Source organism: Phalacrocorax aristotelis, chromosome 1, assembly GCF_949628215.1.
Source record: "Phalacrocorax aristotelis chromosome 1, bGulAri2.1, whole genome shotgun sequence".
In the NCBI taxonomy this organism is placed as follows: domain Eukaryota; kingdom Metazoa; phylum Chordata; class Aves; order Suliformes; family Phalacrocoracidae; genus Phalacrocorax; species Phalacrocorax aristotelis.
Window position 1 is genome coordinate 55,613,815 of NC_134276.1, and position 13,621 is coordinate 55,627,435.

General features: G+C 37.4%; 1 protein-coding gene across 4 annotated transcripts in view; it reads left to right on the forward strand.

The window, feature by feature from the left end:
- GPC5 (glypican 5) overlaps positions 1-13,621 on the forward strand; it is a 763,124-nt gene that overhangs the window by 18,145 nt on the left and 731,358 nt on the right. For all 4 annotated transcript variants that reach the window (XM_075089583.1, XM_075089590.1, XM_075089601.1 and 1 more), the window contains exon 2: positions 2,726-2,887. In XM_075089583.1, coding sequence (XP_074945684.1) covers positions 2,726-2,887 — 162 coding nt within the window. The remainder of the gene's footprint in view (positions 1-2,725; positions 2,888-13,621) is intronic.

Sequence of the window (13,621 nt, forward strand, 5' to 3'; positions counted from 1 at the left end):
TTACGTTTTTATTTTTGCATGCTACCATGAAGGCAATCTCCGATTTGTGAATTCTGTATGGTAGTAGGATTTCTTGAAGTATCTACTGCTTTTCCTTTAACCTAATGATATTTACTGCTGCTTATGTGTGTGAAATAGATTTATTTCAAGGCACATATTTTTACCATATACACTTTTCTTGTGTATATAGAGTCAAACTTTTGTCTTCATAAATATGGAATTATATCAATTCCTGAGCAGCACTTCTCACTAAAATGGATTAGTTTTGCCTGAAAACTTGTGTCATATGACCTAAAGCATGAAGCAGAAAAGATGCTTTAAAAATTAAGAGAAGTTCTGTAGTATTGTCATGGTTTAATCCTAGCCAGCAAAAAAGCTGCACACAACCACTTGCACGCTTCCCTCCCTGGTAGGATGGGGGAGAGAGTTGGGAGAGTAGAAGTGAGAACTCATGGGATGAGGTAAAGACAGTTTAATAACTCAAATAAAAAAAGGTAAGATAATAACAACAACAACATACAAAGCAAGCGATGCGTGATGCAATTGCTCACCACTTGCTGACCGAGGCCCAGCCAGTCCCAAAGCAGCAATTGCTGCCCCCCAGCCAGCTCCCCCTAGCTTACACACTGAGCATGCTGTCACATGGTATGGAATATCCCTTTGGTCAGTTTGGATCAGCTGCCCTGGCTGTGCCCCCTCCCAGCTTCTTGTGCGCCTGGCAGAGCACAGGGAGCTGAAAAAAGCCCTTGACCAGCATAAAAAGTACTTAGCAACAACTAAAACATCATTGCGTTATCTGTGTTATTCTCATACTCAATCCAAAAGACAGCACTATACCAGCTCTAGGAAGAAAATTAACTCTATCCCAGCTGAAACCAGGACAAATATTTAATACTGAAGGTTCAGATGTGTCCTTTTGCACCTGCTTTGGATGGAGGGACCAGGAATTGCGAAGATGGAAATCAGCGATGCCAGAAGGAAATGTTCAGCAAGTCTGAGACCGTATGACCTGCAATTAGCAAGGGAAATTTGTTTATTTGTCATGGGAATCAAATTACTTCTGGGTAGTATTGCAGAAAAAAAGTGTTCATGCAGGACTTGGATAACTCTTTTTTTATGGTCCATATTATTTACCTATTTCATTCTGGTCTTGTGCTTTTCTAAATGTGATTTCTAAGGAATCTTCTGGATCTTTTCTACCTGTCTAAATATGACACAGTGGGTTCCTGCTTCAGGACTGGGATTGCTGTATGTAAATAATAACATTTTTTCCCACTGTGTAGCTGAGGCGAAGTTCCAGGGCCAGGAATCCTTTCTTTAAGATTGCTTCAACCAACACATGGATAAAGAGGCATAAGTTTGATATAATGAATTTGAAGATTTTACTATTCCTCCAGAATGTTACAACCCAGCCCTCAGTAGCTTAACTTTTCTTTCTTAGCTTTCTGGAGTATATTATTTAAAATACCTAATTTACATAAGATAACTAATGGAATATTTAGGGTGCAAAATTTGTAAGGCCTCCCTTTCTCCATAACTATATTCATACTACCTTAGAATTATTTATCAGAGAAAAATAAGGAGGAAAAAAAAGATTATAGAGGAATGTTAAATCTTGTAGGTTTAGTGGTAGGGAAAGAATAGGTTAAGTACAAAGAAGTGGTGTAAGAGCAAGTATAGAGGCAAGGGTGATGTGGATTTAAGTTTTGACTTGTGAATTCTTACTTTTTGTCTTATGATCATGAGCTTCCCTTTTTACCTATTATGAAGAAAGACTACATAAACATACAACCACAGAATTAGAATTTAGTCCACAAAGCAGATAAAAAAAGTTTTTCCACTGTATTTGCTAAAAATCTTGTGTTATCTATTAGTGAAACAGCGTGTCTGAGAACAGAATTTGCGTCAGACAAATTTTGTATTAATATAAATTCTCACAGTTTTCTTCTTGCATGAGATGTTGGTTTCCTCATTTTAGAAAGCATTGTTCAGATACAGTCTAAAAAAGGTTTTAAACACCAAATGATAACAAGGAAGGTGAATAAAGTATTTTCATGCTTGATTATGCTCCAGTTATTAAAAAATATGAAACAGACAGCTGTTATAACAGTACTGAATTGCTTCTCTTCAATTTCAGCATGCCCAAAATTTGAAAAGGCATTCCTTTCTAGGAACATTTCCAGACCTGTTAGTGAAGTAGTGGATCGGTATGACAGGTACATGGGAATGTCATACATTGGAGAAAGACACACTAAGAGAGATTAGAGTGGAATTTAGGACTGCTGCTATCAGGAATGGGCTTTCCACTGGTGCGTCTGTAATATTTAGCAGTAGTTAGCTCTTTCCGGTCCAAGATTTACAGAAGAACAGGAGTGCCAGCCACGAGCTGGCCCAGCGGTTCACTATTCCAGATGATGTACAATGCATATCCAATGTCTTTTACCAATGTTAGTTAGCAATAAGCAATACTCACAGCTGGAATAAGATTACAGTGTCAGGGAAATGATATTATATGACATTAATTAACTGTAATAACCGTACTCTTTCCACAGAATTTCAGTTAGTATCCCCTTCTATTTTTTGTTTAACAAGACCAGATGTCTTTAAAGCTTTGAGTATTTCTTTTATGTATCTCTATGTTAAAAAAAGAGTAACTGTTCTCAATGTATTTGTGCACTGTGTACTTCTGTTTTGTAGTAATCAGTGCAATTACCTCTTTCTGTAGGAGTTGATCTCCAGGTTTGTACTTCTAAAAATCCAACATGCTGTACCAAAAAGATGGAAGAAAGGTATCAGACTGCAGCAAAGCAAGATATTCGGCAGGTGCTCCAAACATCAAGCGCTACATTGAAATTTTTAATATCTCGTAATGCAGCTGCTTTCCAAGGTAAGGCTTTCTGCTTTTTGTTTCCAAACTTGTTCATACTTTTCTTGATTTTCATCTGGGATTATTTTATGCATATAATAAATTACCTGTTAATTTTTAGTTTCTCCCTATGCTTTTATGCTTTCAGAGGAGGAGTATTAGATCATGCAGGTGATTAGAAACTGCATTGCTTTGGGAATTTGTGACTTTTAAAAAATGATACTTGAGAAAAACAAAGAAATTGCTTTGATCTAAATTGTAAACAAGTAACTTGGCTTTCCTCCTGAACTTCTTTAATTTGGATGATACTAAAATGTAAAATTGTTGCCTGGAGTGCTACAAAAGAGAGATTTTGTTATTCCGGTATTTTCACCCACCTTGTTCTTTGTCTTGGGTAGTTTGTTCTTGAGGTTCATTTTTGGGTTCTAGTTTTGTAAGCTTTTGAGTTTCTAAAAAAAATTTTCTGAGTTTCTAAAAATAAATAAAAAAGAATGGGTGGTTGAGTGACAGTTGCTCCAGTGCACAATAGGAATCTTTCTGATAAATTAATAGTTATTTGGACTGGTGGTGGGATTGCCTTTTAGCAATTACCCTGCACACTATTCAGTTTTCCTCTGAATTATGAGGCATAATGCAGATACTGGTTAGGAGCTGGGAAGATGTGAAAAATAGTGCCAATATGAGGTTGTATGTGATAGAAAGGGATATAGAATTCACAGGTGTTGAGGACAAAGCCCTGAAGTCTTGTCATTTGCCTATTAATGCGTACTTATGGCCTTTACAACCACTTGGCTGGACAGGATAAGACGGTAACTTCTGGTCACCCTCTTGTGCTTAACTTGTGAAGCTACAATGGTTAGCAGAATGAAAACTGCCTAGGGTCATTAAATGGGCAGCAACGTTGATTAAAGCCTTGCCTTTTTTAAATGTAGGCTGTTTAATGCTAAAAACAAGTTGCAGTTGCCCTCTGCCTTCTGGGAGTATCGCCATTTAGCCTGCCCACTGCAGCTGTCAATGGGTGTCATGATCAGGAGATCACTGGTAAAATGTGGAAAGAGATCTCTCCTTCCCTCTCTTCTGCCTTCTTCCTTCCAACTTCTGTATATTAGATGTCTTTTTTTGCACCATAATAGTATAATATGTTGCAGACCTAGGGTTGTAGACTCTGTAGAGCTTGGTAACTAGCTGTACTTCTCTTAAGTGAGGGTTGTACTCTTCTGCCTTGGTGTTTTAACACCTTCTCCTTTCCTTCTCCCCAGAAAAAAAAAAACCAAAAAACAATGCACAGAAAAAAACCCCTAGGTATCTAGATAACATACTTGTGCAATCCCAAGGTTTCTCAGTCTTCACAAGAATGGGATTGAAGTGACATTTAAGTGAAGTTAAGTGAAATCATGACCCAGAAACTACATTTCTGTTGCTTTTATCTCCTGAGGGGCTCAGTCAGTGGGGTGTTTTCAGAGTGTGTGCAGTGTACATCTCCCCTGTAGGTGCCTTCTCCCTGAAAAATAGGGGTACACACATGCCTTTGAAGAGGAATGGTTGTGCTTCCCTTGCGTACAATCGGAGCAGTGATTCAGGGTGTAGGTTCTAGGCCCTTCTCAGCCTGTAAAGACTAAAATTTTATCACCTGCCAGTTCAGGAGGATGCCCTAAACACCAGTTCAGAGGCTAATGTGGGACATACGCACTTTTCACTTTCCCAGTAATGCCATTTAACAGTGTAGAAGGGAATTCGAGAAGCACTGACCCAAAGAAAGGAGCCTGCCTCTGTAGCTCAGTGATGATACGTCCTCCCTATAGAGGGATGGTTTCAAGACTGCTTGAGAATTACAGGTTTTCATTTTTTTGGTGGAACACATGTGAGCAGTTCTTGTTGCAGGAATGCAAGCCATCCTTCCCAAATATGTAGCCTAACACTAATTACTTCTCCCACTGGTTTTCTTTCGTTATTTACTTTTAAACAGATATTTTCAAAGCATATACTTTAAAGTGTATTTATTTTATATACTATATGCACTTCATATATTTTTGAACTATGTACTTTAGTAATTTTGTCTTTAATTTCCTTTCATGTAAAGAAGTATTGAGGCCGGTTCTGTATAATATCTTTATCAATGATCTGGATGAGGGGATCAAATGTGCCCTCAGTAAGTTTACAGAGGGTCCAAAGTCAGGTGGGAGTGTCGATCTGCTCGAGGGTAGGAAGGCTCTGCAGAGGGATCTGGACAGGCTGGATTGATGGGCTTAGGCCAATTGCATGAGGTTTAACAAGGCTCAGTGCTGGGCCTTGCACTTGGGTCACAACAACCCCATGCAATAATAAAGGTCACTAGAGAACTTAAGCTATATGATGATCATGTTTCAAGACAGTTATTTTGACACTCTTACACATCTCTGCATTTTTAGTATTTATTATATTAATAATAACTGAGAAACAGATTGTGAGTGCTGTACAGGGATTGCTCTAACGTCTCCATTCAAGTGGTAACCATTAAAACAAATGCTTTTTAACATTTATTTTATATGCTATAGACCTATATATACACACACACCCTCTCCTTTTGCACAGTTCATGCTGACCCTTTTCCTTACCTCCAAACAAAAGGAACAAGTGCCACCAGGGTCAACCCTTGTATAGTCACAACACAGTGTGAGTTTCCATGTAGGGGAAAGAAAATCCCCAGAGTTTGTAACTTGGAGAGGAATTGAACAGTCACCTAAGAATCCGGTGATTTGGAGTGGGATGGAGCTCTGCGCAACGGAATAGTAGATCTTGTGTCACTTCACTGTTCTTCAACATGGAGCGCTCATAAACCTTTAAAAAGTGGCAATGAATGAGATAGAACAAGCAGCTTGTGTGGTTCAATGGGAAATTTAGAGATAATAATTAGGTTGCAGAGTCTGAAAGCAAATGGACTTTTCTTTGTGCTCCTGTATTTGGCAACAGTAGTGCTGTACAACTGATTTAAAAATATGAATGTGGCAACTTGTCACCAGAACAGTGGACTTGGCAAGTATGCTTCTGTAAGAAAGAGGTAATAGACTGAATTCCTCAATACAGCATTTCCTGACACATTTACTACTCTGTAGGAAAACTCTTAGGCCTTTGTGATTTAAGTTCTGGAGTATATTGAGTCAGGTTTTTCTGGTGCAGTTTCATGTTCTTCTGTGAAATTATTACTACACAATAGATCAACGTCCCCTTCATCCTAGACCAGAATTAAATGAAGTCAAACTGTTAAATTGTATTGTTTGAGGTCACAGTACAATTACTACATTTAAATATGATAAAGTTGTGTCAGTAGCTAAAATAAATTGTGTGAGCTAGAAAATGTGTTGAAATCTTCTGAGCTGCTTTCTCTGGTAGCATGGCAAGCCACAAGAAATAATGGTATATCTGTTCATCCTTGTAAAACTAAATCTGCCCTGGCGTATCTCGCTGGTGGTTTCAAATGATACATTGCCCTCTAGATTATTTGCTATGTGAAGAAATACTTTGAAGTTCCAACATTTTCTTCTTTCTTGGCTCCATAATCCTTTATGTTTTAAGTGTGATACAAGTAAGCTAAAATCCAAATACCTGTGAATCCCAACTTCTGTTAATTAAATTAAAATGAATGATTCTATTAAAAGTCAAAACCATTGACAGGCTGAGACCTGGTTGTCACTCTGTTGTTATACTGAGGGATGCAGGTCTCAAAAATCTCTCTGGTTCACCAGAGTTACGCTCCTTGTTCTCTGTTGCTCTGCAGACCTTCCCCATAGCTACGATCTTGTTCCCCTGTGGACTGAGGAAGTAGGGAATTTTAATAATGCAGGAAAATAATTATACCCGCTGGTTGGTCTAAGGAGCAAAGCTGTTATACAAACCTTGTTAACTTCAGAAATCATCTATTCAGGTGGTATTTTGGTTCCTTTATAATACCAAAGCTAGATAAACAGTATGCTAGTAGAACTTAGAATTGGACCCAGTATGTCTCTACATACATAAAACACAGCATTAAGGGGCTGTTTTAAGTGCAGAAATGTGGAGATTTAGATTAATACTTAAAATTTCATTATTAATCCTGAGTTTTATTTTTGTATTGCAAGTGAGTCTTTTGTCATTCTAGAGGGATTTACTTCCACTGTATCTCATTCTTATCTTTTAGATACTTATTTGCATACATGGCATTCCTGGGGTATATATACGTAAGGGTTTAATGGGCTTCTGTAATAACAGTTTTCACCACATCAGTCTTTTCTTAAATTGTTCTTTTTTAATGCACACTTGTACTCATGGAGTCTTGTCTCAGCCTATGTTTATTTACCATCACTTCATTATTTCTCCTAGTTTCAACAACACCTGAGTTACAATTAAGCTGATGTAGGTGCACTGTTCAGACTCATATACTCAATGAATACTAAGATTTTTTGTAATCATATTTTTGTTAGTACCCAGCTAACTACTGTTTTGCTTTATGTCTGTGTAACACACTGATCAATGTAGGCATACTCTAATTTAGAACTCTTACACTTTGTGTAGTGCTCATACATTAGAAAAAAACGGAAGTACAAATTTAAAGTATTATTCCATTGGAAGCAGTGGCTATAGGGAGTCTTAATTTTCATAGAGCTAGGGATGCCTGCTTCCTGCTTATTTGGAGAATTGTGGGAAGCTGGTTTGCTGGTAAAATGTAGGAGGTTGAAAGAAGACTGAACTCCAGCAGAAGGCGGCAATATAAAGTTGGTAGTTTAGAATGAATGTTTAGTGTTGTTTCAAAGATAGCATTTTCTGTAGCCTTTTAGATTTCCAAGATTTCTAAGGACATGTGGAAAAACTTTCATTTAGTGTTTTTAGCCTCTCTGTTAAGAACATGAGAAAACATCAGCGAGTCAAATCTCGTTGAAAGACAGAACTCAAAATAATCTTGACAAGTTGGAAACAAAGTCTGAAAAACATTCAGCAGGAACAAATGCAAGGTGCTATTTTTAATGGGGGAGAAACAGTGGAAGACATAAGAAGATGGGGCATAACTTGGAATTGATCTGTTCTGTAAGAAAAGTTCTGGGAGCAATGATGGATCAAAAGCTGACAGAAGTTGGAAGTCATGCTCTTTGTGAGAAAGGCAACTACCATTGTAGGAAATACAGCAGAGAAGGTTTGTGAACTGAAACTTTTCTGTTTTGCACTGATAAACTGGAGAACCAGCGTTCAGTTTTGGGTAGTTTACTTGAAGAAAGTCATGGACCAGTTGGGAGAAAGAGAGCAAGAATATACTCTGAAATCTAAGGCTGTAACTTAAAAAAATGGACAACCCTAGTTTCTTTAAAATGAGAAGCCTAGGGAAGAATTAGGCTATTCCTTCAAAAACTTCTGTGGTAACTACATAGAAGAAAGTAGTTATCTGCTCTGTGTCATGCAGTGGGTGAAAAACAATGGTTTCATACTGTAGCAGAGGAAATGTAGGCTCAATATGAGGAAATATTTTCCAATGACAACAATAAAATGTTTTTGATTAAACTTTTGGGGGGTTTCCATGACCAGAGGTCATAGAAGCAAGCTGGACAAGACAACAGCTGCCGTATGTTGCAGAAATTACTGATTCTGCTTTGGGGCCAGGGGATAGGTTAGACTGCTCAACAGGCTTTTCTCAGCCCTATGAAAGGCTTAAAATATGATTTACAAAAGAAGGAATTGAATGTTTTAACCAGTTTTAAGCTTAATCTATGGGTACTGTGATCTGGCGAAAAATGGGGAAGTGATTTCTTTCCAAGAAGATAATACAGTTCTCTGCTATAACATAATGGAATGGACTGCTTTAGATGTAAAGATGCTTGTAGATGGGTTTAAATTTAGAATATTCTATTTCAGTATTAAAAGAACACGAATTTGTTCAAAACTTTGTACCTGAAATATAATTTCATTATTTATTATTCTTACAGTGGAACTGTTGTGTATAGAGCTACTAAATATGCACACTGTCACTTGAACAGATACTTAGTAATTACACTGTTATGAACTGCATATTCCACATGGGAAATTCAAGGAATTTTGCAGTTTATTATAGAAAGCATTATTTTTAGACCCTTTTTTTTTTTTTTCAAATTGCAATTTAGTGAGTCTGGCATACTGCTTAGGAGAAATGGAATCATCTGCTGCATTTTTAAAGGCTCTGTGAGAGGTAAAACCAATCTTCTTTCCTAGCAGAAGTAAACTAAAATTGCATGGTTTCAGGTGGAATTTTTAAAGATAGATGCTTTTACATCTAAAGCATGTAAATCTAACTGCATTTTAAGTGACATTTTTAATTAGAAAACCATCTTGTCAAAACAGCAAATAGGAAAAGCGAGGGAGGGTAGAATTGCATCAGGTTGGAATTAATCAAATAAACATTACAATACATTATTACAAAATTTAACAAACCAGATACTGACTTTTTACTGTACATAACTACACCTGTACTTTAAAAAGTAGACGATGAGTAATAAAGCGAGAATTAAACCAGGAAGTCTACAAAAAAAGAACTGGACAGCAAACAAAAACCTGGAAGGAGATTTTCCCCCTTGGAGAAAAAACTCTGAAGTTAATGCTGGATACCTTAGGGTATGTCAAACATCACTGGGAACCTATGGTTAGCCAACTGAACTGAGCCCAGCGTCACCCTTGACTGCAATGGAAGCTTGGAGACTTAAATTTCAAATATTTAGTTACCTGCTCTGAGATGTCTGAAGCTGTGCCCCAATGTGTATATTATACACACCAAAGGCACAGCCCTCAGAAGCCCCCTACTCCCTGAAACCTTCCAGCCACTCTGTCTAATGTAGCTCAAGGGCGTGAGTGAGGTCTGGGAACACAAGCAGGTTATTGAGCAATAAGCTAATATTTGAGTTTCTGGCCTATCAACTACTTGGAGGTGACTGCTTTTATCCTGAAGGAAACGAAAGCTGGCTTACTGCTCAGAGTGAACGACTTCCTTCCTGCCAGAGGGGTAGAAATGTGCAAGTAGATTCTGTACACGGAATGTGAAACTTACTGTTCACCCCTTCACTTATCATTTGCTTAAATGCAAAATAGGAAGTGATCATCTGCTTTTCTTTCTGTTCTTTTTCTGGAACGGAGCAGAAAAGTATGTCCATCTCGTGTCATGAAGTAGGTGACACAGTGATTTTAACAGTGGTAATGAAACGAACATTTGCTAATACTAAACAGGTTATCAGCAGGCATAGGTAGCTGTACTTTGAGTCTTAAAAGAGCTATTGATACAGGTATTGCCAATTTTTAATAAATCTACAAATCTCAGTTGGCATTAAGGGTTTGGACTGAGGTCTGTGCAGGCTAGAGGAGTGGCATGATAAAGATCTGCTGATCCTGGACTTCCAGAAGAGAATGTTTTATATTCACTCTGTAAGTGCATTTAACATGCATATGCATAGCAGTCCACAATACAGAATGTTACAGATTTTCTGTAGGTCAGCTGCATAGCTGTACAGCACATGTACAGAAGCCATTTATGTAGGACTTTTGGGTAGTGTCTAAAAATACAGCAGATTACTGAGGAGAGTCGGCTGTTTTGTGCGTTATTTTGCAGTGTTTCACTCAGACTGCCCTGTTGCAGATGTTCTGGTCTGTATAGCTACTTAATAGTCATTGGGACAGAAGCAAAGTGAAAAATTAGCTCTGTAGTTCAGTAGTTAGGGTACTCACCTGCAACAAAGGAAGGTTGCATGTTGCTGCTCCAGTGAGTATTTTTAATTGTTTGTATAATCTATAAATATAGTCTGCACTAGCATAGTTTCTCCTGCCAAGCCTGAATTACCTTAGAACAAGTGTTTCTTCAAGACATGTATGAACTCTGGGCTGGATATACTTCCAGTTTTGCATATCCCATCAGTTTTGTTGTTGCCCTTTTCAATGGATACTGTATGGTCACCGGGACTTGAAAAAGAAGGAATTTTGTGCTGAATGGGAGCCAATTAACTAGCTTCTCTTAAAGAACAAAGAGAGGTGCATCTAAATTCCAATGGATGTTCCCCTCCACTAGCACCACGGTGATAGCTGTGGGCTGGCTGCTTGTTTTGAATGAGATAAATTTGTGCAAAGTATAGCATAGGTGTTCTGTGGAGTCAGGCTTATTATGTGGCTGACAAAATTTCTTTCAAACCAAATTAATGTGTTATTATTATACTGGAGTATAACATGTCTTTGTTCTGTGCCTGTGTAAAATGCAGTATGTATGTATAAATACATTTATTCATTGTTAGATATATAAAAATAATTAAAAAATTGAAGTATTCCTTGTTCTTTATGTTGTATCTGCAAGGTCTTTGTGATTTGTTAGATGGGATAATGTAGTTATAATTTGCAAGGTTTGTAGATGTACAGAATGGGAAATAGAAATTTTAAGTTATAGCATGGCTTTGCATTGTGCTCCATTATTTCATGGCAGTTTTAAACTTAAGTAGTTTGTAAGCTAATTTTCTTGCTTTTGCCTAATACAGTTTTAACCTCATGTTATTTTAAACAAATTGCTGGTGAAGTAAATTATCTGATTATCACTGAGTATGCAGTTTTGTCACTCCTGATATGTTACTTCAAAGCTGCAAGCAGGAATCCTGTAAGAAAAGTAAGGCCTAGTTCAACCATATTGAAATTCTATTTACATTTTAATTTGCTTTCTGCTGTGTGACTGTGTTACACTGAGGCTATTACCTGGCTCAGTGGTCCCCACAGACCATTTCCCTTTCTCATTCTGATTTTATTGTAAATGATTGTCAGCATAGTAGAGGAAACTGCAAATTCAATTTTGATCCGTCTCATGAGGGACCTGATTCTTCATGACTTATTCTTGTTGTTTTTAGAAAAATTGAAGTAGCTATCTAATATAAGGGTTTCCTTCAGAGTAGAGGATTAAACTCTGTAATTTCTTTTATGCAAGGCCTTTTCCTTTATTGTGTTATTAGGTAGAAGCTAATGTTTAAGGAAATTTTGTAGTCATTACCCCCTTGGGAAAGATTTAGTTCTTCGTTTAATATTTCCATTTCATATTTAATGGTTTGTTAAGCTGGCTTTTTTTTCTTTCTTTTACACCTGGTGATCATAAACCTGCTGTTTTCTTTTAAAGATAATGTTTTCTTGAGTATTTATTATAATTTAAGATTTAAATATAGTCCTTCTTGCACTCACTGCACTTAGTCCTTAGCGTGAAACAGATTAATGACCCCTTTGGTTTAAAGAATTTTGCTTTCTCTCTCTGTGCTGTGTTACTGTGAGATGAAATAGCCAAGAAAGTGGTAGGTGAAATAGTGTGAGGTTAGAAGGGGACAAGGAGGAGAAGAGAAGGTAACTGCATAATAACAAAAAAGGTTAGTGATATAGTGAAGCGTGACCCTCCCAGAGGCAAAGGTACAGTACTTCACTGGGATGAGATTCAGGGCTTGATTCAGCTGCACAACAGGCATCTATCTAGCGCTGTTTTAGCTGTCATAGGGTGTCCTGTCTGTCCCCCAGGCTTGCCTCTACAGAGAGGTGATGGTCCTGTTTGTCCTCTGTCATATCTGCTGATCCCATGGAGAATTTCCTGCATAACCTCAAGAAAAGCAAATGACACTATATTTTGTGCGAATGCGAACAAAATTTGCGAAATTTGCGAAATTTCGAATGCGAAATTTGAATGCGAAACATTCAAGTTCACTCTTTCAAACTGTAGGTGTCCACATCTAGTGTCTACGTGTGAGGTAGGGGCATTTGGTCCCATAATGGTCAAAGAAGATACGATCAGGTATGTCTATTTTAAAGGGAGTTAAGTAACTCCAATGAATACACCTACATTAACAGTGTACAGGTTTTACTTACATAAACTGTATAGAGTATATATTTTAAAAGTAAGGGACTAAGTTATATTAAAGCTTTAGACAATGCCACTGTTACAGAGCAGTCACTGGAGCCTGAGGGGGAAAAGGGAAAAAAATATTGCAATTCAAATTACTGCTCTTCAGGAACATCACACTTTTTGAATTAGGTACAGAACAGAAAAAGTAGTAGGGAGAAAAAAAAAAAAAACACGATTGTAGGTTTGTTCTTGCTTCTAACTACAGATTTGCTTCCCTAGCTGAAATAGTTCTTTGATACTCAGCTTCCCTCTCTGCAGTTGCTATGGTACCTAATGCAACTGTAACAGGATCATGCTGTCAAGCAGATTTGAGAAGATGCACCCAGGCTCAAGTTTTTTGCATATCTTCTTAAAACTCAGCTCCAGTCAAGAGCACTTATACTAGTGGCATAAATAATTAAAAATATCCGTGTCAATTAAAGATCTTTAAAAAGTGTCCAAGCATCAGTTTATGTCTGTGTACTGGTCAAGACAATCAACTGGGGAATGGGTTAAAAAAAACCCAACAAACCACAAATAAAGAAACCAGAAATTAAAAAATCCTAAAAAGCCAAACTTTAGAGAAGTAATGAGAAAGAGTGTAGAATTAGGGTGTTAGGAAGAAAGAAAGAGAAGAGAGAAAGGGGGAAATAGGTGTGGTCTTTTTCATGTCTTCTTTTCTATAGAACTTTACACCCTCAGTTCCCTCAGCTGTGCAGTGTACAACCATAACCAACAGCCTTTTCTTGAAGAGATTACAACCTAAAATGGCTCGAAGTATGAGAAAGGAAGGGGGAAGTCAAAGACAGTATTAAGAAATCAGTGTATCCAATTAATCAGCTGGTTGCCATAGAGAATCCAGAAAGTTTCTTCTCCACTCTTCAAATGTGAACACTACTATT